This window comes from Uloborus diversus, chromosome 8 (assembly GCF_026930045.1).
Source record: "Uloborus diversus isolate 005 chromosome 8, Udiv.v.3.1, whole genome shotgun sequence".
NCBI lineage: Eukaryota > Metazoa > Arthropoda > Arachnida > Araneae > Uloboridae > Uloborus > Uloborus diversus.
Window position 1 is genome coordinate 140084591 of NC_072738.1, and position 15467 is coordinate 140100057.

The 15467-nt window shown below is 35.5% G+C and overlaps 1 protein-coding gene across 1 annotated transcript in view; it reads left to right on the forward strand.

Annotated features, from left to right (window-relative positions):
• Nucleotides 1–13008, forward strand: part of LOC129228631 (synaptic vesicle 2-related protein-like) — a 40142-nt gene extending 27134 nt beyond the window's left edge. Inside the window, exons 9-12 of the mRNA XM_054863313.1 lie at nt 3917–4021; nt 7279–7390; nt 9013–9097; nt 12898–13008. Of these exons, the coding sequence (XP_054719288.1) occupies nt 3917–4021; nt 7279–7390; nt 9013–9097; nt 12898–13008 (413 nt within the window). The remainder of the gene's footprint in view (nt 1–3916; nt 4022–7278; nt 7391–9012; nt 9098–12897) is intronic.
• Nucleotides 13009–15467: the final 2459 nt, after the last annotated feature.

Consider the following 15467-nt stretch of genomic DNA (forward strand, 5'->3'; position numbering starts at 1 on the left):
CCGCGCACCAGTTCAAAAACTAAGTTTGTACCAGTACTGTGACAAGATATTAAATTAAGACTTTCAAACAATAACTATACACTGTAAAAACAATTCAGAAACGTTCAAAGAAAGTTATGGGTAGTTAATGTGCCCAATTTCAGCCAGTAACATTTCTTGCCAAGTACAGGAACGTTTTCCGCTAAAAGTCAGTAATTTTCCTGAAATTATCCTAGAATCTATCTGAAGAATTCCGAAACATCCCCGGTTAAAATCAGTCATGACTGTAGAACCTTCAGAGAAAACGTAGGCTGGCTTAAAATTATACAGTAGACCCTCGTATTACGCGAGTTTATTTTACGCGGTTTTCGATTATATACGCAGTTTAAGATTTGACACCTTTATTTTACTTTACGCGGATGGGTTTCGAATTTACGCGGATGCGGCACTGCAAACAGATAAAATTTTCCCCTCTTTTAAAATCCAAACTCCTAAATATTTCCGATTACACATAATAAACTGCATTTTGGCAAGCTAATAATCGAGCTTGGGCTACTGGAGAACGTAACTCCCGCGTAAAACAAGGGTCTGATGTAGTTCGAAACCTTACCAACAGAGCTTCAACAATAATATAGCAACCATGGACGCAGCTAAGACAACATGCCATTTGCCCACGCAGAGCGACGGAATCCATAGACTGATTCGCTCTCATTGGAAGCTCAGTCAGTACACATAATAAACGCTTAATTAATCGTCGCTTAGTTAAATCAATCGCTAAAGTAGTAGCTAAAAAAATTTTCACAACAGTGAACAGTCTGCATTCGTGCAACTGGTAGGAAACTTTAGACAGACACTTGATTTTCGCAGGAATTTGATGAAAACCTGCGAAATATCGAAATGTTCCACGGAAATAATTAGTAACGATTTGCAATTTTTTTCTACAGTGCATTAGAGTCAGTTGGAGTGAGGAGAAAAAGAATTTCAATGCTTCAAATTTAGATTATTCCCTTTCTTCTAAATAAATTGAACATAAAATGTTGCGCATTGTGTCCTAGACTATAATCCGAGTAACTGGGTTCAAAAAATTTGACTTATGGCTGCTTATTAATGAATGACTTCGTGGTAACTATGGTGTAAATGGAAATACTCCATTCGTTCTCCCCTGAGTTTGATGTAGGCAGATAATGGCAATATCCACGATCAGTTTTTAAACTTAGGAAGTTTCATACTGACAATTCAATATGTGACCCGTAGGCTGCATCTGACTCGCTGTATCCTCCAAATGTAATCTAAAATCATTTCAAAAGAAAAATCATGCAAAAAAAAATGCGTTAATTCATGTGGAATTCAAACAAAAAAAAAAAGATGCAGTTTACTTCAACATTAAATCTTCCAAAAAAATAGAAATGAAAAACTTTCTTATTTGTTTCCATTTAGCCCGCATGGTACGGTATTTATGGGGAAATGGAAACACCTGAATTGTTCATCAAAAAAAGATGGAAGGTGAAATTCATAAATGAATGTTTTAAGTAACTTTCCACGTGTCAAGTTGAAACTATACTTAAAATACACCACCAGCTCAGTTATTCCATCCGAGGACTGCAGTTTCGTGCTTTTTAGCACTCATCAGCCCAGAATAGGAATCACATGAGCTGGAGGCGAAAAACCTTTTATAGGAGCCAAGAGAGACGAACAAACTGGTAGCTAATGTAGAATTAGCACACCAGATGAGTGACCGCAGCAATGGTGCGGTTCAACTCAAAGATTGATGGCAAAGCTAAGGTATTTTGTAGTAAGTTACCGCCCTTAAGCCAGGGCTAAGGCAGAAATACTTAAAATACACCACCTGCTCAGTTATTCCATCCGAAGACTGCAGTTTCGTGCTTTTTAGCACTCATCAGCCCGGAATAGGAATCATATGAGCTGGAGGCGAAAAACCAAATGTGTGCTAATTCTACATTAGCTACCAGTTTGTTTGGCTCTCTTGGCTCCTATAAGAGGTTTTTCGCCTCCAGCTCATGTGATTCCTATTCCGGGCTGATGAGTGCTCAAAAGCACGAAACTGCAGTCCTTTGATGGAATAACTGAGCTGGGGGTGTATTTTAAGTATTTCTGCCTTAGCCCTGGCTTAAGGGCGGTAATTTACTACAAAATAAGTGAAACTATAGTTGAAACTCGTTACTTTGCATTTGTAGACCTGCTTGAGAGGAAAATAAAAGATCACTAAATTAAAAAAAAAAAAAAATCACAGAGTTATCTGCAAACAATGATGACGCCTACACAATTGTTTGGAGGTAAGCAGAACTTTCAAACTCTTTTATATGTTACCTAGTCTTCAGTCACCAATAATTCAGCTACAAAACTCATTACAAGTGTAGTAACAGACAGGGGCCCCACGAACTTAAAATTTTTGAGAGAGCGGGACGTCTCAATTTGCTGAATGGAACTACAAATTTCGCCGGATGATGATAATTTTACCAAATAAAACTCCAAGTTTTGCCGAATGGAATTCAAAATTTCGCTAAATAATAATAATTTTGCCGAATGAAACTCCAAATTTCTCCGAATGATGATTATTTCGCCGAATAGAACTCCAAATTTCGCCGAATGGTGATAAATTTACCGAATGGAATGATAAATTTCGCTAAATAATGATAATTTTGCCAAATAAAATTTCAAATTTCACCGAATGATGACAATTTTGCCAAATAGAACTACAAATTTTGCCGAAACGTCACACTGTAAAAAAATTCCGAAGCGTTACTGGGTGTTTCCGTGCAACGTTTCAGAATTTCTTTGGTTTTTATCCACTTCCTGGAAAAATTAAGTATCATCGTGTCAAAAAGTTTCCTGAATTACTACAAGTTGCACGAATGCAGACTTCTCACTGTAGTAAAAAATATCTTTAGCTCCCAGTTTAAAGATTAACTGAGCATATATATAAATGTATCTGCTTCCGTTCGATTGTGGCCCGTCTGGACTGATAAGGCGTCCAAAGAGCGCAAATTCGATTGTGGCCCCTTCCGGCCTGATAACGCGTCCAAAGAGCGCAAATCAGTCCATGGACTACGTAGCTCTGCAAGAATTGCAGGCAAGTAAAATTTTTGATTCTTACTTGCAAGTATTTTTTTTGGCTTCGGCCATGATTGTAATACTGCTTTCGGAGTTTTCCTCGAAACTACTACACTGTAAAAAAATTCCGAAACATTACTGGTTATTTCCGTGGAACGTCTCGGGATTTCAAACGTATTCACCTATTTCCCCGTAAAAACAAGTATCTTCACAAAAAAGTTTCCTGAATCGAATTTTCACTGTTGTGAAAAATATTTTTAGCAACTAGTTTAAAGATTAACTGAGCATATATATAAAGTATCTGCTGCTGTTCGATTGTGGCCCGTTCGGCCTGATGAGACGTCCAAAGAGCGCAAATTCGATTGTGGCCCCTTCTGGCCTGATAACGCGCCCAAAGAGCGCAAATCAGTCTATGGACTGCGTAGCTCTGCAAGAATTGCAGGCAAGGAAAGTTTTTGATACTTAATTGCAATTATTTTTTTATCTTCGGCCATGATTGTAATACTGCTTTCGGAGTTTTCCTCGAAACTATTATAGTAACCCACCTAAAGGTTATTCCAGTGATATGACTGACTTTAAGCGGGAAGGTGTTGAAATTTTTCAGGAGACTTCCAGGATAATCTCAGTAAGATTACTGAGTTTTAGCGGAAAACGTTCCTGGTTTTGTAAGATATGTTACTGGAAGAAATTGGGCACATCAGCTGCCCACTGTTTTCCTGTAACGTTTCTTAATTGTTTTTACAGTGCAGATAAAGTTTACTGAATAAAGAAATTTTTGGGAGCTCACAGGGATCTCCCATCGGGGTGCCGCTGGTTATGGAATTTGTTTACATCCGCTCCAACTGACACGACCTTTTTCCAATAGTGGTTGCAAAGCTTAATACATCACAGACTGACGTGGTGCCATGTGAGATATTGACAACAGATAAATTCGTAGATATGTTATGGACCAGTGCTTCCGAATTACCAGGTATGTATTCTTATTTGTCTAAGCATTACGTGCTGCCAAATTATAATCTAACTAGCTGTACCAACACGGCTTTGCCCGTAGTAGAAAATTAAAAGGTCATTTGGTTCGCCTAATAAGGGATGATGAATTTCTCGCCAACCCAATATGCTATGTTAATTTACTCGTCCATGTCATAGTAATTCGCTCGGTATTGCTGCAGAGGGTTTAATCCACCAATGTTGGCTTAAAGTTGAAACATAAAAAGAACAAAATTGAATTTTCAAAAAATCGCTTCGAGGTGCTCACCCCAATGCTACGAACTAATTTTGAGCTAAATTTCATGAAAACGATCAAGGAGCTATGCGTGTACCAGAGATCCAGACATACAGACTTTCAGCTTCATTATTAGTAAAGATGTTACGAAGATTGTCTAAGCGCTTCAAGCGTAACCTCCGTTTAGGCGGGTGAAGTTCAGGGTTAGTATCAGTAGTTATCAGTGGCGTTGTGCGTGGAAGTTAAGTCGGACTAAGGCCACTTAAAAGGAGAGCTGACTTATCCAGCATTTTGAAAAATCACTTTTTGGTGTCTTGTTGAAGTTTATAGAGAATAGGAGAAGGTGTTACGTTTTGGGTTGCTCCTTATTATTATTTTTTAAAGTTTATTTTGCATACTAAGGTAGGCGAACACCCTAATTTTCGAAAAAAAATCGATTTTGAGAAATTCAGAAAGCCACAGTGTTCTTCTTTCTAAGTCTGCACTTGTTTTTTAAATCGGTGAGTTTTTGAGAAAACTAAAAGAAATTTACTGAACTCAATTGCACTGCTTATAACTGAAATTTACTTTTTATTATTAACACGCTTTTATTAGCTTCACCTGTATGTATGTATGTGTGTATCTTGTAACGGAATCTTGCAGCTCAAATTTCGCCCACTTCCTGCGATCGGATTCTTTTGAAATTTTGCACGCGACCTCAGATCCGATGACAATGCAATGTTCTATAATCAAATTAATTAATCAACTCTTTTAATTGTTAGTTTCCTCCAATTTTAATCAATATTTTGGCATAAGTCCAACAATGTGAAAAAGGAAAAATTTAAAAAAATACATTAAAAAATGCTCGTAAAAATTATTTAAAAATATCTACAAAAATCTTTAATTTTTCTGCATCAGACAAAATTTGTTCCAATGTTCCAAGGTAATTAGAACATGAAATATAATTGTTTTAAACTAATTTCATGCCAAAATTTAGGTGAGCCTTCAATTGGAAATGCATTGCTGATCGGACAATTGTTGAACAAAACTTTTATTCAAATGCATCTCAAATTTTCAAAGTAATATAAATATGATTTCCGCAAACATACATCGATAACTCACAGTAGCTTCCCATCGGGGTGCCCTTGTCTTAACTTTACGATATTACCTCGCACTCGTTTTATAAATAATTTCGTCGCCTAATAATTCTCCAACATAAGACTAAAAAACAGAAAAATGAAACAATAGTTTAAAAAACTAAAAAAACACGCTTTCGTAGCAAAATTAATTAAAAAGTGAAAAATAATCTTTGGATGATAGTAGTTGACCAATCACTTAATTTTAATGTAATACAAAAAAGCGTGGGGGGCTTCTTATCAGTTGTCTTGAACTTCTTCCATTTGTTGTCCAAACAAAAATGTAAATAGACAGCACCCCACGCTTTTTTGTATTACATTAAAATTAAGTGATTGGTCAACTACTGACATCCAAAGATTATTTTTCACTTTTTAGTTCATTTTGCTATGAAAGCGTATTTTTTTAGTTTTTTTAAACTATTATTTTATTCTTTCTTGGTTTTCTCATAACCACGTTTTCAAGTTTTTATTTACGACAACAGCTCTAGCGAAAAAAGTATTAACTCTAAAGATTTGAAACTTTGCAAACATGGTAATTGAACACATTACTGTGATATAAACCTCAAAAAGTTAATGTGCATGCAATATGTGTTTTTTAAATAATGATCAATAAACTTAGACAGCCAAAAACATATTTTTCGGGGGAATTTTCAAACATTTACCCATAAAACCTGTTTTGAGTTAATTATGTCCAAAATGGAGTATCTGGTATCTCACGAAGAAATAGACACAAAAAATTTTAAAAATAATGAAAAAGTGAATGCACTGGACGTGTTAAGGTAATGGTAGTTTTTTGCTAAAAATATCGCTTTTTTATTAAAAAAAAAATATATCGATTTTTTTCAACAATTAAGTAGTCAAAATGTGTTACTTTTGTCATAATAATAACCGTTTAATAACCGTAAAAAGATTTAGAAAGGTGCATTGAATATTAAAGAAAAAAATATTTACGATGTTGGTCTACCTTAACGTCTCTTTTTTTTTTATATATATATATTTTTAATAGCAATTGTACACATTTTTCTACACTGGGAATTTATTTTTGGAAGATTGTTTTATGTGTTAGATGTTAGGATATCAGTTTTTAAAGTGCTCAAATTCATAAGTGTTCTTTTCCTATGATATTTAGCGTAATGGGGTCGTTTCCAAAATTTAAAAGTATTTTTTTTCTGAAAAAGCATGCTTAAAAACATAGGATCTGACCATTTTTAAAATCAATTGTTTAAGTTTAATATTTTTAAAAAATTACTTAAATCGTCACGCTTTCAATGCTTATGCTTCTGCCGATGACATCACAAATGATGAAATGCCATTCAGTGTTGCCATTCACGGTCCAAAATATATAATTCGCATCTTTACTCACGTGTATTGGCAAAGATATGGTTGATAGCAACCGTAGAACGCAATTTTAATCCGCTTCTTGATTATCATAACGTGGAATCGCCGTAGAAAGATGCGTCAAAGTGCATCATTTGTGATGTCATCTAGACCACGCCTTGTTTCAAAAATCGGACATTTTAAAAAATTAATTAAAAAAATAACTGTTGGAAAAATAAAAATATTTTCTGGGTCCATGTTTTTTTTTTTTTTTTTTTTTTTTTGCATATTCTATCAATTTCAGTGACAAGAAGTACTACTTTTGACTGAAGGAAACAACCCCATTACAAAATCCGACAAGATAGTGGAAAACTCACATAAAATTGTAACTTTTTCAAACACGCAGGGATCTCTTACACTATCACACAGCATTGAATTCAAAATGGAAAGAAAAGACGATTTCAAAAAAGAATTAAAAAATAATGTTTCAAAACTGCAATCTTTGACTGTGAAAACTTAAAATTTTTTTAGAAAGAAATTCAATTTTTTTACGTTTCTCTTTTTGTGTTCTAGGTCTTGTAGTCTTTACCATACTCGTGAACAAAATGCGAAATAAAACTCTTGTGATGTATGCTTGTATCATTTCTGGTTCCTTCATATTCCTGATACTCATTGATACCAATTTGTAAGTGCAAAATTATATTTTACTGCTTCCTAGAATGCGATTTAATTAATCCCCGACACACAAAGGAAGGGGGTTATAAGTTTGACGTGTCTGTGCATCTGTCTGTAGTCTGTGTACCTGTCTGTCTCTTTAGGTATTCCAGCGCCTAAACGGAAGGACGAATTTTTTTTTTTTAAAGTTTGATCGAAAGAAGAGTTGATCAAGAGTGTTCTTAGCTAGGTTGCGTCTTTGGATGACATTAATTAACAAAGATATTAATCAAAAACCTCTAAACGGTTTTTGACGATTTTTTCAGTGAAAATATATTTAAAAATTTTAAAATTTAGCACCGAAATAAAAAGTAATTTTTTCTGCGTCTGATAGAAAATGTTTGGACCTTCCATGTTGTATAGAATTCAAATTATAACGGTTTTCTAAAGCAGAATTTAAAGTACGACTAAGCCTTTATTCACACGAATGGTAACCGAATTCATTGTTGGCCGACAAGGAAAGAAAACACAATGATTTAAAATTTTTATCTGTTGCCACTTTCTATTTAGTAAAATACTCGTAGGGTTGGTTGGGGGAAGTGGGTCACTGGAGTAAGTGGGCCACCCCTTGAAAACTGAAATACGGATAAAGTTTTCAAACTTTTTTACACTGATCATGTTAAATTTCATTACAGTGATTGGTTTTGCATATCTTTGGGCTTCGTGGATTTTTTTTTTTTTTCTGCGTCATAGCATTTTGTGTAAAAATAAATAAATCAGAAAACAATTGTTTTGCGAGTTAAAGCAACATTTTTCAAAGAAGTGTTTCCAGGTTAATTTTTATTATTATTTCAAGGTAATTAATTTTTCACCTATAGTTTAACTTAAAGTTCATACAGCAACAAGAATTTTTGCATAAAATATTATTAATAAATGTTTAAGAGGAAGGATCCCACTTACGCCATAAATTTTTGCTATAAGGGGTAAGTGGGTCCCCCCCCCCCCATAATAATGAGGATTTCAAAATCAAACGCAACTCTGATTAAATATTTGAATTAGGGAAATACAAAACATTTATGATGACCTAGTAGGAATTGATAGTTCAGCTACAAAAAATGCTAAAGCTAGTGATTGTGTGACAACGTGTATATATTTACAAACAAAAGCATTTAAAAAGAGTTTAAAAACTCTGCAAACAGCTGTTTCGAGGTTATAAAATCAAATCACCTCTTCAGTGCATAAAAATAGCGATAGAACAACCGAGTCCGATAACGGACAAGTGAACGAGAGAAAAAAAAGGCATGTGTGTATACGGGTAGGACATAGGCGCCACCGCTCAGCAGTGATCCCGCTCGCGGAACGAAGGCCGGTAGACAGTGGTGTTCGCAGAGTTATGTTTCATGCTTAAGTTAAGCCTTGAATGAAAACAAACGATTTGTGACCATGGTGACGAAAATTTGTTCTCTTAATAAATATTAAATCTATGAGCTAAGACTTTTTCTTGTCTTCATGTCAATCTAAAAAATCAGAGCAACATCAACTTTGTTCAAGTGAGGATAATCAGCAATTCGTGATCGCTCAAAAAACGTTTTGTCCGAGTGGCATGAAAAAATTAGACTGTCATGATTTTAATTTTATGTATTTTCCTTGCAGACGCTGGCTCATCAATTTGTTTCAGTTTGTAGCAAGAGCAATTGTTATTTCGGTTTTCCAGCTTGTTTACATCATGACAAGTGAGGTAAGATTTCCATCGCTCTTTCTCATTTAGACTCACTACCAAACGGCAAGATCTTGAGGGTCACGGATTTGGACAAAATTCTAGATATAGGTCCATTCTAACTAGATATGAGACCAGGCATAGCGGTTTGACTGCATAGGCTGTAGTTCGGCTTCAACGGGGGATCAAACTTGATTATTTGAACCCAGAAAGGCAATGAAGTTTCCTTTAAAATTACCATTTTTATCGCTCTTTCTCCTATTGTACTGCAGAATGAGTCCTTTGCATGCTTATCTTTGAATTAATTACGTTGAATACAGATTTTTAATAAGCTGTTCTCAAATTCAAATTGGCTACTAATTTAATTTCAATAACTTGAATACCGAAATAACATCGTAATAGGATATTTATCGTTTGCAAATGAAACTAATTATTTTCGATTTACATTAATCGTTTGCTAGAAAAAGTATTTATTGTTTGCTAATAAAAACATTTACTTTAACTGGATATTTATCGTCTGCTATCAAGGATATCCAACATTGGTAAGCAAAAAATGAGAGAAGAGAAAAAGTTCTGATTTGTTGCACAATGGCACACAAAAGGACAAAAATACAAGATCGTTTCGACTTTTCAAATAACTTCGATAATGCCCATAAATAAATACGTGTTCTCCCTCATACTCAATTTACTAACAAAAGATGCCTAAGGTGTTGGGAGATCGAACATAGTGACGAATTCTGAAGTTTCAAAGGAAACGCCATTGCATTTCTGGAGCCAGACTAGCAACTTTGGACCGCCGTTGCAGAGAAACTAGGGCCTATGCAGTCAAACCGCTTTACCTGCTCTCATATCTAGTGGGAATGGACCTCTAGCTAGAATTTTGTCAAAATCCGTGACCCTCAAGGTCGTGCCGTTTGGTCGTCAGAGATTCACAACCTCGGAGACCCTGTCCCTGGAGAGGCATGGAAGAATTTCAGGGGAGGCGTGAATGAATAAAAAATGAAGTTAAAAAGTTAAATTAACTATAATCTACTCAATTTCGTGGTCTCATGTGAATCGTTTCGACATTACTGCCCTATTTTGAAGTGAAGCTTTTTATGCGAGAGCTTTGAAATTATGATCCGCAATCTTTTTGTGGGACGGAAGTGATGTAGTTGCTTTTTGCGTGACGAAAAAAATGTGCATGCGCTCTTCTCGCTTCTTTCTTTCTCCTTGTCCATGGTTGCTAGCGTTCAGAGGGTGTGGCAATCAGAATACAGCTGTGGTTATCAACAGAGCATCCGTTGAAACACGTGTGTATAACTAACACATTTTAAGTACTGTTTGGTGTTCTCGTTGTTTGTACTGTATTTTTTTTCCATTAAAATATGCAATTTTCTTGTGAATATGCTTAAGTGAGATGCAGAAAGAACAAGAGCGTGGCGTAAGTGAAAACGAGCGGGTAAAGTGACAGTTCAGAATGTAAAAAAAAAAAAAAAAAAAAAAAAAAAAAAAAAAAAAAAACACTTGTCATGGATGCAGTTTTTTTTTTTCATGGTTCCTGAAAAAATTAGAATCGAGAGTTTTCATTACTAATTTTAGTAATTATAAACCGATCATTTATCTTCTTAAGACTAAGAAGATGATGCGCAGTGATCCGGTACACAAGCGGAAAAGAACGCATATACAGGGTGTTCCAAAAATGACTGACACATTTGAAAAAATCAATAAAAACTAAACGGGCAGCGATAAAAATATACCGTTTATTGCATTATGCTTGGGACAACAGTAAACAAACTTGCAAAATTAGCTACAATGTTCCTCAACAGATGGCGCTGCAGATATTTAGTGGAGGCTGCAGGTGTGTCTGTCTGAGAATTTACTGTTTTTTCCAAGCATATTGCAAATAAACAGTGTATTTCCGTCGCTGCCCTTTTAGTTTTTATTGATTTTTCAGATATGCCGGTCATTTTGGCGATCTTCAGACTGCGTTTTCTTTTATAGTGCCATCTGTTGAAAAACATTGTAACTAATTTTGAAAGTTCATCTCTCTGAAAATTTACTCCTGTCCCAAGCATAATGCAACAGACGGTATATTTCTGCCGCTGTCCATTTAATTTTTATTGATTTTTCAAATGTATCAGTCATTTTTGGAACACCCTGTATTAGTTATTGAGATGCCAGCATCTGCATATGTGTGTTATAGTGTGTTCTAAATTAAGCAGAGTCACATTGAAATAAATGACTGAAATCATGCACATCAAATTTTTACATTTCCCCCTCATTCAAATAGACTCGTCTTAACTGGACATTTGCCAATTCTATAGGAATCGTGGGCAGACCGTACATAATTTTATGTAAATAAAGGAATGATAAACACAATTTATGCAATTCAAAAGTCATTCGTAAATGATTAAAATGTTCCTGCGTCATACAAAAGTTTTACTTCTATCATCTGTCTTTATCGACAAGCTGCAGCCCCCCTCCCCCCCCCCCGTTTTCCCTTCTATCTCTCCTTTTTTTCTTTTCTTTTTTTTTTTTTGTTTTATCGACATTCTTTGATTTTCAGCATTAGCATACATAAAGTCAAACTATCGAGCAAGCAGGACATTAGGGGTAAAAGTGACCCAAGGAAGGAGTGCTTTGTCAGAGTTACAACTTAATACAAAAGCCCGTCAGGAAAAAAGTGGCAACTTTGCCATTGATGCTGTGAAAGTGTATTAAATGCCAATCTCATCTAGAGGATCTCCAATTAATTTATATTTAGTTCTTATCCTCATATATATAATAGCCGATGATCGAGTAACCTGCGTGTTTCAACAATGAAACTCGCACCACGGCATGATAATTTGATGATGTGTTGTGAGAAGGCTGAACTCGATCTGGCAACTTAACTGTTTTACTGTAAGACTGTGTCATTTCAGGGGAATGAAGAAACAAAAAGCTGCCAACTTGGAACGATATCTACCGGAGTTTAGGGTTCATCCACTGGAGTTAGGGTTAAAATTTCAACTATCAAAATATCACCAAACAGGCAATTGCTTCGTTCAAATGCAGATAAGCAGGTTTCACCCGTCACACCTTGACGGGAGACTTTCAAGTATTTCATGTGTTTCAATAATAGTGTATCCAAAATTAAGGGTAGTGTAGCAATGGTAAGTTTTTTGCACAAAATAATCAATTATTTCCATTGACTCACTAGCCTAAACTATCCCAACGAGTCTCAGTTTTAAATTCTGATTGTATTGACTAAATGTGGTGGTGATCATAAAGAAAAGGGAGTGACGTCACACCAGTATTCAAAGAGGACACGGTCTAACGCTATGGAAAACTCAATTCAAGTGATAAAAATTATGTTTAACGTGTACCCGATTCTAGTATCGGTTCAGTTCTAGTATCGCTTGCGCTTCGCCTATCGTCGTATGGTTCCATAGGGAGTTAGAGTGCAGAGCCTCTTTTGCCTGGTATCGCTTGAGCTTCAGTAGTAGAGTAACAAGTCGAATATGTAATCTGCATTACTAGTGACTCTCTCTAGCGACTGAAAGCAACTCTAATACAAAAATGAAATCCATCGCCTCTTTCCTTTAATGATGTAGTAATTCCCTGATTTGCTTTCATTTTTGCAAGCCATCAATTTATAAAACTTTGTTTTACCTTATAGTACTTGTTTTGGTACTCTTCAATAGACGATCAGCCGCTCTAATTGTCTAGTTCCTCTCTAGATGTAGCCATTAAAATCAATTGATATTAAATGTAAGTGTATTGAGTAACTTGATTACTTGAGCAGCAGATCGACTATTGGAGAATATACTTGTCTCTCTAAAATCTCCATTTGATGACAGGCCTTTCCAACCCCCGTCCGTGCCGTTGCTATTGGCTTGGGTACAGCGTTTGCCAGGCTGGGTGGATTAACGGTTCCGTTCGTTTCTCAGGTATGCTTTGTTTTAACGTAATCCAGATAACAGTTATACAGGTAATGTAATATTCAGGTTATCTAACATTATCAGACATTTCAAATTGCTTTTCTGAACCTATAAAGAGGATTTTTTAAAGAGCTCTCCTGCGAATAAGAAAAGTATAGTTCATAGATGCAAACGAAACATATCTCAATAAACATCTCAAATAAGTTGTTGGATGAGATCCTAATAAAATAAATTAAGTGATTTATATTTATTATTATGAATGAAATCCGGAAATGAGTAATGAATGTTTCCAGATTTTTAAGTAGTCAAGAAAACTTATTCTTGTCAAAATTTTAATCGTATTTTCAAAGATTAACAATTTGCTATGCCTTTTCGCAAAAAATATAACAACAAGAAATACTTTTATTTAGAGATTTAAAATGTTTACTTCCAAGCTGTCAAAAAAAAAAAAAAAAAAACTGAGTGATTTTTTTTTTGTCTTGCTCGCACATCACGGTAATCTCCGGTTGATACGAAATGGTAACATTTAACTTTTTAATGACTTTCAAGAATACAATGCGTTAGAGCAAAAACAATAACTTTATAATAGTTCCATAAATTCTGAATCAGCTACTATCGGAATTCTATCAAATGCATATTAACAAGAAAAATACATTTGTATATTAACATGTACAAAGATATTCAACAATACTTACATGTGACCAGCGGTGCTAAATTTAAGTATCTCCATTGCATCTGGATACAAGTAATCCAATAAATAGCCTTTATTTTAAATGAATAATACGAGATCCTAAAACTATTCTCACCGCTAGAACACACAATATGACTAACGAATAGAATTGTTCGAAGTATTGAGCAAAATAATACACCGCAATAATATTCTAATACTGACTAAGAAAACCCACAACAAATCACCTGCGGGATCAAAACACATCTGCCTGTCTGAAAATGGCGCGAACATTTTTCCAAACCTACAAAGACAAAGGCGTAAAAACAATTTTGACATACGAGTATATTACTCTCCAGACATGAAATAGCAAGCTATCTATTTTGTCTACGACATCTGATCTGTTATTCTAAATAAGCTTTTAATTAACAACATGTAACAGTGCAATTTAATAAGCACTATCAAAAAGTTATGTTTATCATAACTTGAAGGCTAATCAGAATACTAACAAAGTACAGCACAACGGCAACCCTAGAAATGGAAAAATTCCGTTTTCGTTATTTCCTTTCGTGATATTTCTGTTTTTGTAAGGAAAAAATACGTTTTGAAACCATTACGGAAATATTCTGTTAAAATCAGTCAGAAAACTACCTGAACTTTCAGGTTTTTTTTAACAGTAGCTACAGATTTAATAGTGTTGTGAGATTCCGGGCTGTTGTGCCGAGGTCGGAGTGTTGTTTCCCCAAACGTTTGGACCGCATCTGCGGCGGTCATTTACAGTGTTTGCGTGGGGGAAGCTTCCAGGGAAGCGACTTCCTAGAAACTGATGCAGATTTCGAAATGTTGTCACTATGTATGTGGGAAGAGCTAGCTCTCCCTTCGTTTTGGGCCAGGATTGCCTGATGAACGTTCGTCCTTGTTTCTGGTTGGCTGAAACTTGAGCTCTCTTCATTCTGGTTGAGGATTGGCTGCTGGACGTTCGTCGCTACGTCGACCACGTAAACACTGACCGTCGCGGACGCGGTCAAAACGTTTGGGAAACAATACTCAGACAACAGCATAACAGCACGGAATCTCACAACTTTATTGACACCGGTCGTGAAAGCCTTCATTCTTACATAGCTACAGATTTGTTGTCCCCTAAATTTTGGTGCCCTGGACCAAACCAGTTGCTCCTCGAACTCAAAACTTTTGGGAGGGTGGAAATTCTCAATTTGCCGAATAATGATAATTTTGCCAAATGAACCTCCAAGTTTCACCGAATGATGATGATTTTGCCGAATCGTCAGACAAAGTTTGCCGAATAAGGACATTTTTGGGAGGTCACAGTGACTTCCCATACGGAACACCCCTGGACCCGTGCCCGATGGGCCTATGCCTTAACCTGGCCCTGGCAGTCGCTCGTGGATAATCGTGAGTTAACTGTATTTGTTTAAAAAACAAGATTGTCTAAAAGTCTGTTGTCCAAGTACAAACTTTTTAATTTAATTTTTAGAGTCATATTTTTCACATAACTTGAATTATTGGTTTGAAAAATTACAGATGCTCTTCAGTGTTTTTCCAGTTATCGCGATATGTATTTTGGCATCGGCATCCTGGGTTTGTGCTCTCGCTACCTTCTTTCTGCCCATTGGAGAGTCCGGAGATGATCTGAAAGTAAGTTCACGTTCTTGCTCTGGTTTTTTATACTCAAAATAACAATCCAGTAGAACGCGAAAAATACGAACGCACTTAAATGAAGAATAACCCACAATAAACTTACTCGACAATTGTTAAGGCACAGATACATTTCGTGAAATAGGTAAATAAGTACATACAATAA